General features: G+C 44.0%; 1 protein-coding gene across 1 annotated transcript; it reads right to left on the bottom strand.

Annotated features, from left to right (window-relative positions):
* Nucleotides 1–18,923, bottom strand: LOC146190529 (vesicular glutamate transporter 3-like). The gene is made up of 11 exons (XM_084599803.1): nucleotides 18,690–18,923; nucleotides 17,800–17,933; nucleotides 17,261–17,375; nucleotides 15,495–15,582; nucleotides 10,367–10,453; nucleotides 7,555–7,691; nucleotides 6,994–7,125; nucleotides 4,572–4,704; nucleotides 2,448–2,558; nucleotides 1,262–1,389; nucleotides 1–1,059 (listed from the first exon to the last, which is right to left on the bottom strand). The coding sequence occupies exons 1-11, from the start codon at nucleotides 18,906–18,908 to the stop codon at nucleotides 793–795; spliced, it is 1,551 nt and encodes a 516-aa protein (XP_084455929.1). The 5' UTR covers nucleotides 18,909–18,923; the 3' UTR covers nucleotides 1–792.
* Between the last annotated feature and the right edge of the window lie 468 nt (nucleotides 18,924–19,391).

Here is a 19,391-nt window from a genome sequence, read left to right as displayed (position 1 = left end):
CATTCTGATCTTCCTTAACTCCGCACTTGAAATTAACTCCGCACCTGTTGATTTAGTCGAACCTTAAACCTAATTCAAAGCTGCCGAGCAAAGTATTGTCAGTACAACTGCCGAGATCACAAACAGGTAACGAGCACTGCTGATGGAAGTCACCGCTGTAATGGTTGACTAGTAATTCTGCTTGAGCTGGCGGGCGACCGCCTTCTTCAACAACTGCCTGCGTCTATGTTATTTGGTATCGAAGTCAGGCCTGCTGATGATCATTGTCCAATACTGTCCATGGGCTGCATATAATCCACTCCACCAACGTACACACATAGGGACACTGGATCCATTGCCTCGACGCTGCCTCCACTGACAAAAATATTGTGATGCACTGATTCGAGCACTGGAGGCTGCTTGTAAGACCACGGGCACCGGGAGGAACTCATGACAGCGGTGCAGATAATGCTGAGAAAGAATTCACTCCTTCTCAGAGGGGCACAAGGAACATCTTCTGGGCGATCGTATCAGAGTTCTCCAAGAAGCAGCGCTGGAAGGCTTCTAGTTAACCGTCAGAGAACACGTGCCTTGTGCAGCCTCCAGTGTCGACGCAACGTCCCCAAAGTATTATTTGTGGGCTTTATAAGCCATCGTGTCCTTAGGCAGGACCTCTTGGTCGAAATCAGCACACCGGCAGTCGGCTAAACACTCGGACCATACTTTCCTTGAGGTACTGCTAAGTGAGGCGCAGGTGCGTATTGCTCGTCCCGGCTTGTTCACACGGCAACACCTACAGCTTTTTGTCTCAAACTACCGCTTGACGATCACGTTTAGCGAGATGCCGTCGTTGACGACCACTTCAGTAGTATCCAGGTAAGGGTCGTTGTTGTTGTTCCCTCCCCCGCTACTGCCGTACGGTCCATCAGCGCCGGTAGAAGGTGACGAGATGTCGTCCTTGGACCAGTCTTGCTCCGTGGCCGATGAGAACACCACGAAGATGAGCGCTGCCAGAAACTGCAGGCCTCCGCTGATGACGCTCACCGCGTACAGAGGTGTCATGTGGTCGTGCCGAATTTTCTGCCGAAAAGAAAATATTAAACATCCTTGACGTTTTTCCTCCCGCAGTTCTCTGCACTGTCCTCGACTTAATTTCAGGCTTTCCGGTTAACCTGCATGTTTCATCTCTATGAGAAAGTACTGCCAAGATGAAGCTGTTGTACACAATAGAGTCTTAGAGAGTATCATTGTGTGCCGGAGCAAACGCTACGAGGATCCTTACCCAAGTATTGAAGATGTGATTCATCATAGGGTAAAACGTGAGATTTCCCAAGGAAGCCATTGCCCCGGACAGGCCGGCGATGATCCCTGCGTACTGCGGCGAAATGTCGAGGGGGTTCACCATGTAGCCTGCAAGGGGAACAGAACCATCCTTCAGCCACAGTTCAACCGTAAGCTGTACACTGTATGCTGAACCCTACAAGGACACATAATGAATGCAAGCAGAAAAATCTCAGTCCTGGGCATCCTGGCTAACATCGGCGAACGTACGGAAGGAAGGTGCTGAGCAATTGAAATTCAAGAGGCGGATACACTTTAAGCCTCATCATACTATTAACCTCATCTAGACTATTTCAGGACAAAAAGGTCTCACTTATATCCCTCCAATAATTTGCCGTTTCTTCCACCTTACCCTCGCCAAGTTGCAATTTCATTCACCAACCCAACTCTCTGCCAGTGCCTGCTATGCTTGCCTTCCCTTGGAATCCAGTCCGTTACCGTTAACGGCAGTCGGTTGTCTTGCCTTCGCCTTACATGCTTTGCTCATGCCTATTTCTTCTTGGCTTCCACTAAAGCGTTTGTTCCCTGATCCACTTTGCTGCCTTCGTGTATGATAGCTCATGGCTACGTCCCCAATTGAAGTGGCTACGTCCCCAACACTTTTATTTCGCCTCCACGTTTCTGTGCCATAGGTGAGTACCGGTAAGGTATACACTTGTCGCATACAATTTTTTTTAGGAATATTAATGATCTGATAGCACCTTCCAAATGCGCTCTATTTCACTCTCTGGGTATGGACCTGCGGTCACTAGCTGATCTAAGCAATATTCCCATACCACTTCCATGGTTTGCTGCCTAGCGTAAACTATGTACGACCTTGTATATATATTCAAATTCCAACATACTGATGAACCAATTCGCGTCTGCGGGTAATGTTGGCTGCTTTTTATAAAGATGCAAGAACCTATGTTGTAGTTCTCACAAAGTTTATGCTTTGGCACAGCTCTTCTCAAAATATCCAACGTCTTACCAGTATTATTACTTCCAGAGTCTGGCACTGATGCTTTACTTTCCGAAATTAGAGTGTATCGGTGTCAAAAACGTTTCAAACGCATCGAAATAGTCATGTAGCACCAACTCGCGCGTTTCACCAGGGCCTCCCATGCTGTTCACTCGACGCCACCTACCCGCAACAGCAAGTTCCCGTATGGACATGGCAAAAAAGTAGAGCACCATGGCGAAGTCCGTCGGTCCGATATACACCATTGTCAGGAAGAGCACAGCTTCCGTCAGCAATCCTGCGTCATAAGTGCGGTAAAAAGGTTTGCTGAAGTGAATGGATGGACAAGTTTATGTGAATAAAACCGCTACAACGTGGTGCATCACTGTATTTCTGTCTATACATGCATGCACATGCAGTAGCCCAGCATACCACCGATGTACAGCCTTTGTCAAAAGTGCAGAGCTCAAGGGACTTGCTTCTGAGCCATGTAGTGGCGCTGATTTAGCATTTGGGGAGATCCTTCCCATTGGATAGAGTAGTGCCGAAAATCTTATCATCAAGATATTCGGAACACTAGAAATGCACTACCAGCTGCACGAAGTGACTCAGAAGCAGACCTTCTGGGCACTAAACTAAAAAAGAAAAAAAGAAAATATAAGAGTAAAATAAAAATAAAAGCATCCGCCCAGTCTAAGAAGCATCGGTAAAAGATTACCGCGCGCGTAAGTTTCTTAGTTGCGTCCTACGTCTGTGACGATTTTGTACAGAGCCTTTCCATTCTTTAACAATATTATGGGAGCGTCGGCCTTTCCCTTGATCAGCGCCCTATGACAGAGCGAATCATCAAGCTCGGCGAATATTGCTGCATGCGGATGAACCACAAGCCAGAGCGACTGCCACCTAGGTTGTTCCAAAAGCTGTTCGCACTCAAAGATTTGCGTTCTCTTTATCTTTTTTGCTTATGCCGTTGCTTGGCATAGGTACCATTGATTTTCAGGACCAGCAACGTGGCACTAACTGCACGCCGCATGCTTTACATTCCACGAACTGATTTCTTAATAAACGTACCACTTTTTTATATTCTTTTACTAAAAATTTACTGAACGATAATGGATAGACGCTGCAGTAGATGCTCGTTTTTCCAGTGTGATATCATCTTGCATAGAAAACAAATGGATCGAAATCACTTTTTGTTTGCCGATCTGTGACACATAAGTTCTTTGTTGCTCCAGTGCCGTCTAGTCTAGCGCCGCGATAATCCCGAAACAATTGGGTACGGGTGTGACAACCAGATTCATGCCACTATTGGAACAGTCTAAAATGCAAGTCTCCCTGGCCTCTGCTTCGTGCACATGCATCGACTGTCGCCGAATTTGACGGTTCATCAATAGTGCGCTAACGAATCAGGAGGTCGACGCTGGCGTGATCTTGTTAAATGCTTGGAAGCGTGTACTCTCAGTAATGCTACAGCTTACCTCCCTTTACAAGTGTACAATAGCAGCGTGGAGTGCTTGCTTAAAAATTTTAAGTCTGTTTGCATTATTCAGGGGCATCGTTCTGGCTCCTGAAGCCGCAAGCACAATGTGCGAGCCATAGAACAGCATATGCATGGTGGAATCTGCAATGTGCACATCCCTAAAAGTTAAGCAGTGAACCTCGGGAGATTTTCTTTTACGCAATAATCATTTGTCCTTTTAATTTAGTGAGCTGTATAATAATAATAATAATAATAATAATAATAATAATAATAATAATAATAATAATAATAATAATAATAATAATAATAATAATAATAATAATAATAATAATAATAATAATAATAATAATCCTCATTTATATCACTTTTGTGACGACCTCATTTCATTGCCGCCCTTTCTTTCCTTTTCCTCCCTTTGCTCCTCTCCCTGCCTGTAGGATAGCCTACAGACCATCGCATAGTTAACTTCCCTGCGTTTCTGTTCTGTTGATTTCTCTCTCTCTCTCTTGACGCAATAATGGCAGAGAGAGTGCGAAGAATAAAGGAATAAATAAGAACATTAGCCGTTGAACAAGAATCATTTTTCTTCGCAAAACAGTGGTGCTGGATATCGCAAAAATTATTGCACGCCAAAAATATACATTTGCTACTACCTGCGAAATTTCATATCACAGACTAATGGTGCCGCTTAATCACTGCGGAATGCGGCACCCGAATTCGCGAATACGACCACAAACGGAACGCATTTCAAAAGTTGCCAACTCAACAAAAATATTTCCTCCTTAATTGTGCCAAGTGAATTACAGGCACAAGGGCTAGACAGTCACTTACCGGTGCCCCCGAACGTCTTGCGAACTGTTGAGGTTGTCATCAGGTTCTTCTCCTGAAGAGCATCGGCAACGAATCCACTGACCACGACGGAAACCATCATGAGGAAGTACGGAATCTCTTTGGCGTACCGAACCTGAGCAGAGACATTTCATATTGCAGTTGGTAAGAACGCGCTCAAATTACATGCCGAATAAAAAAAAAAAAAAAAAGAGGGGGGGGGCTTCCTTCGGCACAGCAGAATTACACAAAATCTGTTTTCAATAACTGAAGCATATTTTGTTTTTGTTTTTTTTTTTGGACGACGATAGTTTAGATATAAGAGGCTAGCGCTAGCCGACTTCTCAAAACTTCATGAGTTCTACCTGCTAGAACTTTTATAAGCCGCCCCACCTTCTACCAACATCGTGCTTTAAGAATGGATTCAACAAAATTCAAGTTATCTGTGCCCCCATGATCTCCACCTCCTAAGTGTAGATACAAGTTACATTCGCTTTGGGCTTCCCCTAATCTCCGCCTCCTGTATGCACGTCTTTCCCTCAGCTAAACTGTCGTTGACAGTCGATTCCAGAGAACTTTCTGTTCAACAAGTATCGAACTTGTTGTCCTCTCTTCACAGCTACGCGGCGTGCGGTTCATATCTCCTGTTCACAGTCATTAAACATACCTATGAAGTTGTTGGTCCCTCTCAAACAAGTTCTTGCTTCGTACTCATTGTTCAAACCCAACACCCAACTGTGGTACCCATTGCAAATAAACAACTTTTGAGGGGCTCAACATACAGGTTACAGTCTTAAGGGGGAAGTAGAAAAGGGGGGGGGGGGGGGGGGGGGCATGAACAGATAGGACGTACGACATAGCAAACGTCTCGTACACCATGCATTCACAACCGGAAATAGATACAACTCGCTTATCGACCGCAAACAGAACAATGCGCTATACTTTCCTTCCTTCCTTCTTTTCTTGCTTGAATGCCGAGGTGGAAGACAAGATCAATAACGACCAAACCAGTCAAAGGTTGAGCTTCTGAGAATAAATTTTTATTACGACATGGCAAAGCTTTCACAAACAACTTCTTCTAAGAGATAGCAGATGCTTGGAGAGGGCAAGAAAGATGTACAATGTTGAAATCTTAATTTTACTTATGCCCTGATGACATTTCCTATCCGTTTCAAGAAGGCGCTGTTCCTAAAAATATAACCAAACTAACCCATCGATTCGCAATGTGACTATATTCATGAATCCGTTTTCCCAACTGTTTCTTCTGAAAGATCAGTGATTGAAATCAGGGGTTAACTTGCATTAGTAAACTGGGGCTGCAAGGAAGTCAAGAGAGCTTGGCCTCTGATAGGCCTTCAAACTGCTTGAAATTCCTGAATATCATTTGTTAACATTTTTTTTTTTTGTTATTTCTGTGACGTGAGGTGTGCACCGCCACTAGTGCCGAATACGGAACTTGCTGGCGTAGGTATGAAAATTGTCAGCGTTTACCCAGCCACTGATACTGCTTATTTTTCGTCACATACTATAAACAAGAATAGTTCCCCAAAAGTTTTCATTTCATTAAAGTATTGCCCTAGGCGTGAGTAATAATGGATTTACAATAAGCCACGGCCTCGCCTTTTATTATATTTTCGGAACTAGTAATCCCTATAGCTGTGCATGCTTTCTATCGGAGTTTTGGAATGTAATTAAATATTAAGGTAAACGAATATTTCAACAAATACATTGATTCACGCCTGTCGTCAACAAATAACTGCCACCGATCAGAGCCGTTGCCATATTTGAGCTCGCATGAGGTATGTCGATATGCAGCTCGCGAGAAAGGTTGACAGGATTCTAAAGAAAGCGGTAGCCGTATTTGTAGATTTCGTTTTATGCAATCATTATACTAATAAACGGTGGCGGTAACACTTTGTGTAATTTCAGATAAAATGACTGAAGGCTTCGACAGAAAGAAACTTTGGCCAAGCCATCAAGGCAAGAGACAAGCTTGGTCGAATGCGTAATCGATGGCTCACACAAGAACACGAAGTTTTTGTTTAACAAGGAGTATGAAACCGCTGCGCTGATACTTTTTCGAAGTCGAAGTTGTGAACTACCCTATAGTTTAGCAACGCTTTATAATTAATTCCTTTTGATAATTCATTGCATAGCCCTTTTCTAAAATACGCACTCAAAGACAGTTGCATAAAGCTTTTGATTCCGTCAACATCTGTCCATGAACAACACAAAACCAGCAAAAGACGCAAGATGCCGGTTATGCAGCCAGGCACGAAACGAAAGGCAGCACAGGATGGGTCACAGCAACGTGAATGCCATGCTCCGCCTATGCATTTCCTCACCGGCCAATCTCGCTTCCACCTCTCCCGAAACTCTGGGCCTCGCACAACCGAAAGCAGGCGCAAGACAAAGGGCAGCTAACCTCGTCATTGTAGTACCACTGCACGATGTGGAGCAGGGTGTTGTACGTCCACGTCCGGCCGAACGAGGCAAGAAGTATGGCCCACACTGGTCCCGAGGACAGGATGGAGCGCATTGGGATGCCGGTCGGCAGCTGCTTGGGAAGCACGGGATGAGAGGAAAGGAAGAAGGAAGCCCATTAAGGAAGGCCCTTCCCGCCGACTTTAATTATCCAGCACCGGCTTGTTCACGTCGCGTCTTCTTTGCTCCTCTAACTGTGCGGCTTTTGCTCTTCATTTCATTTACACCAGCTTCCTTCTATCCCCTACAATGCTCACCGCTCGCTCTCTAATGCAACTACTCTAGATTTACAGCTTGTTTTCTTCGCTCGGTTATACTGCACGCCAAGCCTGGCCGGTTAAAGGTGCGTGTCTAGCAAGCCTACGACCAGGGATTTGCCCAGAAAACACCACGCTTTCCTTACGTGCCTTCGTTAGAGCTTCGGTTTCTTCCCCTCACCATTCTTTTACTCCGTCGAGGGGCGTAAATTGGGAAGGAGGGAGAGAGAAAAGAAATCGCCCACCGAAAAGGGAATGTGCTCTTGCGTCTGCAAGGAGTCGATGATGTAGATCTTCTCCCTCGTCGACACCCCCGGGTGTTTGGCGGGAGACTCGGAGATGAGCAGGAACCATGGTAGCACCCAAAGGATGCCCAGCATCCCTAAACCGGAAAGGGTTCGCGTGTTTATTCTTACTGACTATGGTTGGCTCTAGCACTATATTTGTTTTTTGTATATCAGTGCATCATTGCAGAAGGCATCAGCAAGAAGGCACGGCAGGAATTTGCTCCTCGTACGGATAGTTTTAAACGTGTTTTATTTGAGTTGAGAGATTGAGGGTTTTTTCGGAAAAAAAGCCAGGTGATTCTACAGCGTGGTAATATAATGTGAGCATGGAAGAGTCAGCGAAGATCTAATAACATGTCTGAGGTAATTCATTAGGCTGCCGACGGCGTTCGGAACATTCCATGCAAAGTACCCTGGCATACCCGCAAACAAAGCCATCTCCGAGTTGTTTACAAACGAAAGAAAGAAAAATATAAAAGAAATAGAGAGGTTGACTTGAGTAACAGAGCCTGAGATTCCAAAACCTTCGTGCTGTTAAAGAAAAACATTACTAACAAAAGATCCGTGGAAGAGATGAAATGTATTCCAAATGAAAGAGGAAGATTGGTTAATGAAGAGTCAACTGTCCTAAATTAATTAGTTATCAGCACTGCAGTGAAAAATAAACATTTCCTTCAACGACAGGTTAAATGAACGATGTTAATTTGGCAGAAAGGGGCTCTTGTCCACGTCTCTTATACGGCTGATAAACGGCTGATCCTTTTTCCTGGATATTTATTTTGTGTGTAACCCATCCTTCAGATAGTTTGTCTGTGCCACTCTCATCCATGGCACAAAATGTGGAACGTCCTATGTTACCGTGAGCAAAAGGGTGGGAGCTGTGTGGAATCATATATCTAAAATTATCAGTATATCTCTGTGCTTCAACGGAATGTTCTATGCAATGTCTGGTTTATATGAAAATTCAATTGAGATGCATGGCCACCAAATCTTATTACTGGACATTCAAATCAATTTCTATACTAACTAGATATTCAATTATTAAACTACTGGTATGCTATCACAACACGTACTGACGGTGCACTCTTTCCTTGAGTGCCTTCGACGCCTAATATGTGAACATTGAAAATGCCTGCAGTTCAAGTGCAGTGGTCTCAAACTTACACAGCCCGCGATGCCGTGTGGGGCTGCTTGCAAGGTGCAAAACTTTCATCCTTTGTTTTGAAACCACGTGCTCTGTCCCCTTTGAGATTCGTTTAACTAAGAAGGCTTTGTCTACACTCTGCTGATGTTCTCCACTCTACTTGTGGAAATAAAAAGGGTCATTGGCCTCTTAATCTGCGTGAGCTTCAGACGGGCGTAACCTGGGAGGCGTCGCCTTCTTTTTCACCTCCTTGCGCACACTTTTTTTTTTTTTTTTTGAGGTTGAGTGAATGCGGTGACCATTGTACCCATCTTGAAATGGCGGTTGTCTGGCATTTAGATAGAAGGGAGCAGGCGTCGTTCATTTCTTCCACGAAGATATGGGAGAATGTGGTCTGCATGGGAAGGAGACGTTTTTGTTTATATTTATTTATTTATTTATTTATTTATTTATTTATTTATTTATTTATTTATTTATTTATTTATTTATTTATTTATTTATTTATTTATTTATTTATTTATTTATTTATTTATTTATTGCATTGTTTTTCATGTTGTTTATATTTATTTACTTTATACTGTCATATTCTTGTTTTTTTTTTTTTTTCTGGCCCATGGCCCGCGACGAACGAGATTGTCCTAACCCGGTCAGCATAGTGATTTCAGTTTTGTGACCCCATGACTTAGTGGCTCGTTTGAGCAAGATTATTGAGGCATTTAGTCCTTTAGCTTACCCTACCTAGCTGCGGTTTCAAACAGAACACAGAGAACGGTGTTACAAATCGCCGGTAAATGTTTCTTGTCTGTAAGTGCAGTGAACAAGGAAAAAAAAAACGATAAAATAAAAAGCAATAACACGAGCATTGCTGACAATTATTGAGCGCTTGTCCAGACAAGTTTATAGGCTTATCGGTTTTGGTACATACCCATGAGCTTGATAATACTGGCATTAAATCACATTTACGATAACTGCTTTATGTGAAGACTATAGGTGAATTTATTATTAGCACGAGATTTTAAGGCACAGCATAAAAATGTGAAATTTACGCACGCTGTACACAATAATAACCAGAGCTAAAAGAGCATCAAAAATTCAGATGTTCCGTAACATCGGATTATAAGTTTTGTAAGGGTTCTAGCAATACAAGGACAAAAAATTTTAGATTATCACCTAAAAATCACCTAAATGTCATGGTTAATGCCTCACTTTCAATTGGGGAAAGGTAGGCTAGGCGAGCACAATATTACTTGTGAACACGAGACAACAGCCCTCCGTGCTGTCACTTTAATTCGCGCTAGGATAAAACCCGAAGGTGTACTTCGCAGGTATGTGCATAATTTTAGTGCTTCAACGTTTCCTGAAGCAGAAAGTTTGTCTCAATGTCAAAACATATAAACAACTGATGTCCGGAATAATCTTAGCCCGTTACAGCTGCCGGTGTATGAGGTCACGGCGCACGGATGGAACGCAAAAAACAAAACAAAAACAAACTAAGAAAACGAAAAGTGAGTGTACAATGGCCTCTGCAAGCATATTATGTAGTGCAGCACACACCCTCACAAAACACGTCTTTCATATGCACTTTAACATTTGTCTACTCTATTGAAGGATGGTTAGGAAGCTCACCGTAGAAGTAGAGGCCTGCTGTAGAGCTGAAGAGGCTTTCAAACATGGAGAACACTTGAAAGCTGAGCAGGCTTCCAAAGTGTATACCTATGGGGGAAACATAATGGCGCACTATAACAGGAGCATTATATGCGCATCCAAACACACGATAATTCAACGAGCACGTACTACAACACCGTGATGAAGACGTGCCACCGCATGGGCAGGAGAAGAGTTATCGGAATTAAATTCAAGACGTGTCCATAGTTCGGGGCTGACAGAAAACCATCTGTTCACTCCACTTTACAAACTTCGACTGAATATTTTGGTTTGAATTAAAGGTTTCATTTTCTTCTTTTATTTTATTGTGTCATCCCAGGATTATAAAGTGCGGTGAACTCATGACAATTTCTTTATGCATGAGAGCCTTTCTCTCTAAATCTGCTCGTTATTTGCAAGCTACCACAACGCAGTTTGCTAAAATATCACATGAACTCTCATCTATGCTCTTTATTCCTTCTTGTTTATATTTCACGATTCCTTGTCCGAAAGAATGAAAGAAAAAGGAAAAGGAGGGGCCAGAACTCGGCAAATGCATGGTCTCACTTATCCAGCCTGCCCTGATTTCCTTAACCTGCTATATAATTTCCTCTATCAATAGACATCTGCATTAGGGGCGTTTTTGTCCAAAGAGAAATTAAAATAAAAAGAACTCATCCGACGCGAAGGCTGATGGAATGTGGAATATTCCTGCTCGAGTACAAGTATTGCTTGCCTTTTGCACGAAAGTGCTGTCATATTAGCCGCCGCATTTCGGTGGTGCTCCTCAACTCCACTGAGCCTCCAAGAAGAAGACAAAACATTTCAAAAGGCCACATTCGACCGTGAGCTATAGCAACCACATTTCTAAGTTCTCTCTTTCTCACCCCCCTCCCCCTTTTTATTTTTAAGCATCGAGACTCATTTATTTCTCATTCTTTCCCCCAATCATCGCTAGCGCAAAAGAAAACAATGAAGTCTGACGGACAAAAAAGGCCCCTTGTTCCGCTTGCTTGCATAGGAACAGCGACGAACAGTACAGCGGTCCTTCGGTCCACGCGCTCATCGCCGATCGTCAACAAAGTGACAAAAGAGAGGAAAAAAAAAAAAGAAACGAAGCGCGATCGATAAGGAGCAGCGTAAAGGTATCTGAAGGGCTGTTCTTGCGTACAGAGATGAGAAAATAAACCAAGTACCGAGAAAGCATTTAAGAGAGACCACTTGGTGAAGAATCTTCCACCGACGTCACGCTCTGGGTCTCCGAGCTTATGCTCACAGAATAATAAATTGCGCTCGTCGCGCAATATGCTTCTGACATTTCGCGAACCAGGCCGCCCGGTTCTTGAGCGAGATGAAGGAGCGGAACCATAAGGACTGCTGACCGCGCCGCGAGCCTTAAAACGTATGTACTTCAAAGCAAGCGCTCTCGGGTTTCGCAAATAAATTGTCTTTCGAATATTTTGGAATGCTAAAATAACAAAATAAAGGCAACGACAGTTATAAAGACCTCTTTCTAAATTAATTTGTGACGAAGTTTAAGAGGCCGTGCAGTCGCAACAAGAACTTGACTGGCGTCATCTCGGATAATTCTTTTTAATTATCTGCCTGCGGCAGCCCGTGACTGTGCGAAGAAACGAAACCGGCGAGAAAAAATCGCTTTCTATGGGGTTATCTCTAGTGGAAAGCAATACATTAGCTTGGTTTTGTACTTTGCGGCAAGTACTATGAACGCTTCATTAAGAACGCCAGCTTACTTTTTTTCAATAAGAAAAACTTTCGTTATAACAGTCCTCCCTAGTGAAGTCTGGCCTGCTAAGCCTTCATGATACGCAAGAGGCTACTAGTGAGAACGCCGTATTAATTAACCTTGCCCTTATTAAAGTTGAATTATAAGCTCAACGAGCTTGCTTTTAAAAGAAATTTTTACCCCTCAGGTCAACTGAGGTATTGGGCTTTAATAGTCTTGATTTCAATAGTTGGAAATTTTAATAAATGGGCGGCGGGCATTCAGAGGAGTAGGCAGACATTCAAGGCAAACGTCCTTGAGTCTGGTAAAGGTCGTTTCTTTAGAGGATCAAAAGGCTGTTTTTTATTCGTACACTGAACCAATATGTACACTGCTTCAGAATAAAGGGGGAGGGAAAGAGGTACACCCGAAGGGACAGGCTTCGTGATCGTTTGCGAACTCATTTCTTGCTTCATGACAGGCAAGGAATAAAGGTGGACGAAAAATGCACAAAATTTTGGCTAAAATTGTAATATCGTGCGAAAACGGTGTTGCGCAGGTTTTGTTCTTCTATCGCGTGGCTTTGTGTAGTCGGGGGAAATCCAGTCTTGTGCACATTATAGACATTAAGTAACCGTTCATAATTACAACTGCTCCATCTGCCCCAGTAAAGAATAATTACGCAACTGTAATCGAATACTATTGCGTCACTTTTCTTCAACATTTATTGCCCTAACTGAAACTCGCTCGAGTTGCCCTAGCTGAAACTGAAACTATAGTGTGGCTTGCATGAAATTTTTTTTTACACGTTGTTAGTTTACAGCAACGGTTATTTTTCAAACCTTTCGACAAATTTGCAACGTTTCTTCGGAAAAACATCTGCTTCTACACTGAACCACTGAACACTCTGTCACTGTTAGCGCCAGGCGGTAGGGAGCGGTTTTGTACCGTGAGAATGCCTTATACACACACTCGTTCGTATCTGCGCAGTCGCCCGGATGCCATTTTCTACAAGTCCTTTATGAAGCACCGCGCTTCATTTTTGACGCTGTGTAAAAGCGCTGCAGGTAATGCGATGAGAAGCTGAAAAAAAAAAAAAAAGATCGTCTGTAAGGGTTTCCTTGGAAAGTAAACATAGGGCGCGAGTTCAGCTTGGAATTATATGAAGGCCGGTTCACTTCTTCGGTCAAAATTAGGTGGAACTCTTCTGACGTCAGGCAATCACAGGCACTATTGTACTACCGAAATATTTGACTGTCACAGACGCGTCGCTCCTCTAGCCTTTTTTTAAGGAAGTAATTGATCAGCGGTGATCGGTTACAAAAGAAAATAAATTACCTATGACGTTACTGTTTGAAGAAAGTAATCAATTCGTTACAAAACTACACAAAAATTTAATTTACTAGAAGTAATCAATTACGCACAACTCTGCTGTAATCACACGCACATTTCACACCAATTAAATGTATTTTCTTATTCACTGGCTGCGCGAATGTGGCACCAAACAACGGAACTTAGCGTTGCCTAGGTAAAGCGTTGCTACGCAGCTTTTACACAGTTGTCATGCACAGCAATGCATCGCTGTGCAGTCTTGATATGCTGGTTTTCACCAATCGCAGCTGCCCCACAAGCAAGACATGATTTTGCTCGGGGTAGTGGCTGCTGCATGAATTATTTAGCAATAATTGGCTTCTGTAGACGGGTAAGCTAAACACATTGCACAGTAAGTTGCACAATTTCTTTAGCCGCTGCCGCACTTAAAACCAAAGCAGTTACACTGCATCTCGAGGGTTGATAAAACTGAGTTTTGGGATCGGATTTACGTTGAAGCTTTCATCCCGCTCAGTGGCGGCGTTCATTTTTGGCAGACAGCATATTCTGTGCAAGGTACGCCGACCGTGTTCCGTTTAAGGATGAAGGGGGCTTTACGTTACTGAAACAGTTGCGCAGAGGTACTCAGAGACGTTTTCATCTGCAAACAAGTACGGAACGCTCGCTTTATGACTTCCTTTATGCTACTGAAAGGCGACGACAAGCGCACAGTACAGCGCAACCCCCCCCCCCCTCCTAACCCCCCTGCCAATGGAGCTTTTAGCCAAATTTCGTACTGCGCGATGCCTTTACACAAATAATGTGCACACAGACGGCGCTAAAAGTGATTACGTTTGCAAGGTCCTGCATTGCACGACAGATGGCCGCGGTTATGCTAAAAATTTGCCGCCGGTTAATGCAGACACGTTTGCCTAGAGATGTTGAAAGGCGTGCTCTGTCATATTGTTTGCATTCGTCGCATGCTTGGCGGACTCAGCGCAGCCACATCCTATATCAGACACGCGAAATGAGCCACAATGCATGCGAATGCAGACAGATGATACAATACTGTTTGGAGTGTTAGGCCACTCACAAATTAAGCCAGTGTACATCGATGTGCGCCGTTCTATACCGCATTAGGCACTGTGTGCGGACATACGTCCGCAATTCGTAATGCCAACACGCGTGTTCGACAGAACATATAAGTGAAACACAGTGCCCAAGGAGTGCGTTTTCTGAAAGTATCTTGGAGTAGTCGTGTCATGACCTTCAATAAGTTCTCAGTTTGCTTTTCTTGTACTCAATTTACACCTCAGTTTCCTCGGTCTCGACATGCTCCATAAACGCATAATGCTTCTGCCCGTTTTGCCATACTTAGGTGAATCATCTGGCTTCCTTATGTTATGGCGATTTCATATTTGCGGCCCATTGGAAATCCTGGAGTTCAGCGAGTAGCTTTGGAACCGAGCGTCATGACCGAATAAATTCGTTCGATCGGAGTGCGTCGCCTCTTATGCCCTTCCGTCCAGCTGCACACATTCTGCAAGCATTCCGTGATCGGTGCAGGAAGTCCACGTAATAATAATGCCATTACCTGTTCAATAAGCTGTACGAATTTGATTTCTGTTCGACCTGTGATAGGCAGTCACATTTCCTCCCACTGACTGTCCCAACATATCCCCACATGTAGGCCTACTGTACACTCTGTCATCTGTAGGCCTTCAATAATAACACTGAACCCCCAGGAAGATAAATCATTTTTATCCTTTTTTGATTATTACTATCTTACGCTTCGCCAGGTTCACAGAAACCAGCGTAAGCTCTGCTGCGTCAGTAAGTACCTTTGTTGCGTTACCTAAAATAGCCTAAAGATTACAATTTGTCCACCTAGAAAGCATAATTTATTTCATGTCTACCTTTCTCCAGCAGCCTTAAATTTCTTGAAAACGATCGCTCGACACATCGTTTCAGCGCTAAAGTTTGTCTCACTTCCTTCTGGAACATCTGCTGCGCTTAAATTGTAACAGGATTGCCTACGTGGATATTGAGTGGAAAGCTGCTGTTCTTACTTACCGGCGTAACCAGCAGTGAACATCCGTGTTCTCTCCAAAGGAGGTGCCCAGTACCTTAGTAGACTGAAGAAGGCTGGGAACGTTAGGCCCTGAAAATACAATCATGACTTCATTCTATAGAGAGTCAGTTACTTAGTAATGCGAAAGCGTTATGTGCCCGATTACGACGAAACCTGGCGGAGTGCCCGAGAGATGGTCACAAAAATCCCAGTGATAGCAAGAAAAATGGACGGCGTCATCAAGCGGTCCTATGACGCACACAGCAAGCCGAGCATCCATAATGCATCACTGGATGCATCCGGACCTCCCAGTGGCTGAAACCACGCAGACAATCCTGCACTTTTCCTTCGTCTGTACTCGTCTGTACTCGCCACCGGCAGACCATGTGTGATGAAACCATCTGTCGTGCAGCATGCCGGGTGGTGACTTACGATTCCTTATTGCATGTAGCATACATTGTCAGTCATGCTTCGAGGTTGGCTTTCTACCAGTTCTTAAGCCGACGATATATGCCGCTTTAGTTGTATGCTTTCAAATTAAGGTTTCGTCGACTACGCCTCCCAGATACCACGTGAAGCATGGCAGTCTAGGCAGAATACGCAAGCAAGCACATACTGAATACAATACTAGAAGAAAAAACTTTAATACGTTTAGAAAAGCTTACTCGAAAGCATTCCAACCACGGAACTATTAAGTTTTTGAATTCTTACAACTAATTATTCTTAAGTGTTGTACCGACTTTATTTCTACAAGATAATTGCTCCGCGTCCGAACGGCCAACGTAACTGCTATTATACGAATGGCAAGACTAGGTAGCTTGTAGTTATACACGGAACCCTAGTAACGACTTGTGTTAGTTTCCAAACATGAAAGCGACGCCTGCATTTTTGAGATGTTCTAAACAAGCAAGTAAATGACATTCTAGTCGAAATGAAGGAGAAATGGACATGGGCAAGGCGTGTATAATGCGAACAGAGGATAACCGATGATCGCTAAGAGGCTCCAAGGGGAGGCAGCATAGCTGGGGGCCGCCGAAAGTTAGGTGGATGAAAAGGTAAGAAGTTTGCAGGGGTCAAGTGGATAAAACTAGCACAGGACCGGGTTAATTGGAGTAGTATGGGAGACATTCGGCCTGCTGTGGGTATAGTCCGGTTGATGATGATGATGATGATGAAGATGAGGACGACGACGACGATGATAATTCAAAAAGGAACCCTCCTGCAGTTTTCAAAGCAGATAATAATATTTTCTACTTTCTTCCGCGTTGCTGTTTATTGTGGCATGCACAAAATCAGTGCAAGGCAGCATTCAGTTAGCGGAGTTTCAAAACATCTCTTAGTAGTTCTTTTTCGCTGCCGCCCCCAAAAGTATTGATAAGCGAATTAATGAACATAAATGTGCACATTTGTGTGTATGCGCGTATGCGTGGGCTATGTGAAAAAGATGATCAAAACCGGTGTTCTGAATAATAACAGCACGCTTGTCGGCATAAAGCCTGTGCTTTATACTTCAGTCTGGGTCTATCGCAGACTGATATATATGTTGCTAGATGAGAACTCATCTTTCGCATATGTTACATGTGATGCATCTGCGCGCATCTTTTTTCAAGTTATTCCTACTAAAACAGGAAAGTATAGGCGCTCTCTTGCTTTCCCTCTCTCGTGCTCTTTATAATCCATGCACTTTTTACAAGCTCACAAAACTGAAACGATGAGAAAAGAAAACCACGTGGATAGTCAGTGTCCCATGCCATATGCCTGTACTTACATCGGAGACCCCTTGTAGAAAAAGCAGGGACACCAGGAAGATCTGGTGGACTTGCATAACTCCAGCCACGACCAGGTGCAGCGAAGAGTCCAACAGTATGGCCGCCGCGAAAACGCTGCGGTATGGAGCGTGCAAAATATATAATTAATAATGGAGGGCTAGCAGCAGTCAACACTTGGTAGACCTTTATAAGTCGAATTCATCATTAGAAAAAATTGACAAGACTCGTTTTATTCCTCACGTATAACTTTATTTTATACGTTCAGTACGCATGCGTACTCTCCACCAAGAGGGAAAGAAAATGCAGCACACTATAAAGGGGCACTAAAACGAACGTTTCCTTCGCAGTCAGCAGGACCCAGTGTTGACTTCTGTTGCTCATTATAAGTGTAATATACTGTAGCGCTAAAGTCGCAACACAGAGAATAACTGTACCACTTGTTAGAAGTATACGTGTAATAGACATCCCTACTTCAACGAGACGCGTTATTTCACACTGTGCTCTCGTAATAAGGCGAGCGCACTGTACGATGATATACCTGTTGGCGTGGTACTTGTACGAGAGCGCCGACCCAATGATGTGCCCTATGAAGAGCCCCCACGTGAAGGACGACTGGAAGGAGCGGATGAAGTCTGTCGTCCAGTTCCCGCTGGACGTGTCGTTGTTAAACATCTGCACAACAGCAGAGACGACGCGTTGCGGTTGTTTCTCAACCGCGCTATAGTGTGACACGAATATTGGCTTGGCTAACGCTCCAGTGCTATGCGTTTGAAAATGACAACAGAAATCGCACTGATAGTGCGAGCTGCTTATACACTCAATATACACTTTGCGGTGGCTTTCTTAGATTCTTCCTTATTTTACGCACTTCTTTTTATGAGCCCAAAGGTTGTCGATGCGAGAGGCATCTGTATCATGCGCCTCTCATTGAGCAAACATTTTGCGCGAATGGTAGTTCTTGCAGCGCTATTTCTAGAGCAAGGATCTGCAGTAGCCGTTATTTCTGCTCTCTACACTACAACACTTCGTTTGCATGGAACGAAGTTTGTGGCAGCTGCAACCGCTGGAAACGAATCCATGAAATACGTTTTCTGCTGTTTTCTGCTAATCGTCATTTTCCCCACTTTCATCGATAAAATAATGTTTTAGACGCTTAATAAGTGTCCACGGCTAGTCGCCAAATCTTGAATAAGCTCCTCCCCGCCAACCTCTTTCCTTCTTCCTTCTCCCAACGTCCAACCTTTTCCTACCGTTTCTGCCGTCGCTACTTAAATAATATCATCACACAAGTATGAAAAACGGGCTTATACGCTTATTTCTCTCCTCCCACTCCTGTAAATCAGCTGCCGGTGGAGATTTCAGCCCAGTTTTCTGTCCTATCTCTCCTTGTTAGCAGGGCCAGGAATGCCATCTTGGGCGCCGGCATACCTTCCAGTGTGCTTCCCTCTGCAGGCTGTAGGCGGCCTCTACAAAAGACCTGCGGATGCCGGCGGCAAGCGAGAAGCCCACGAAAACCATGGAGACGAGGATGCACCTCTTGGGCCATGCCTGCAGTCCGGGCGCACCACGGCCGATCCACAGCCGCTCGGCACCGCGCCGCAGTGGCGAGAAAGGCCCGCTATCGCCGCTTCCTTCGCAGCACGGCATATCGCCCCGGCAGAAGGTCACCCTGCGCGGTTAGAGGGCAGGGATCAGCGCACGCAACAGCTGCGGACTTTTGTATCCTACTGCTTCATTGGGCTACCATGGTCAAGGATGATTCTGAAGGAATTTGTCTTTGAAAGCAGAATTCTTTTAATGATCACATTTCGAATCATTGCTTTCTCCCAGTAATACCGGCTTTCTACGCCACGTTTAAGAAAGTGCATTCCTATAGCCCGAGTGAGTATATCTTACACGGCTGCACTTCAGTGCACTAAACTTTCAGATGTGTTGCTATTAGTCTTCATGTCATATCCCAATATAACCAATAGGCTGCCCAAGAAAGTAAGGAGTCAATAACATTTCGGCTTCCTAAAGCAAGAATTGTTAACTATGGATATGAAATACTCCAAATTTTAGAATTTATTTTTACATTCATCAGGCTCGCATGAGACCTTGCTAAGTTGAGGTAAGCAAAATGGCGACGCA

The sequence above is a fragment of the Amblyomma maculatum genome, chromosome 4, assembly GCF_055883805.1.
Source record: "Amblyomma maculatum isolate TAMU_Amacu chromosome 4, ASM5588380v1, whole genome shotgun sequence".
NCBI lineage: Eukaryota > Metazoa > Arthropoda > Arachnida > Ixodida > Ixodidae > Amblyomma > Amblyomma maculatum.
The sequence above is the reverse complement of the archived record's forward strand: the minus strand, read 5'-3'. Positions and strand labels throughout refer to the sequence as shown.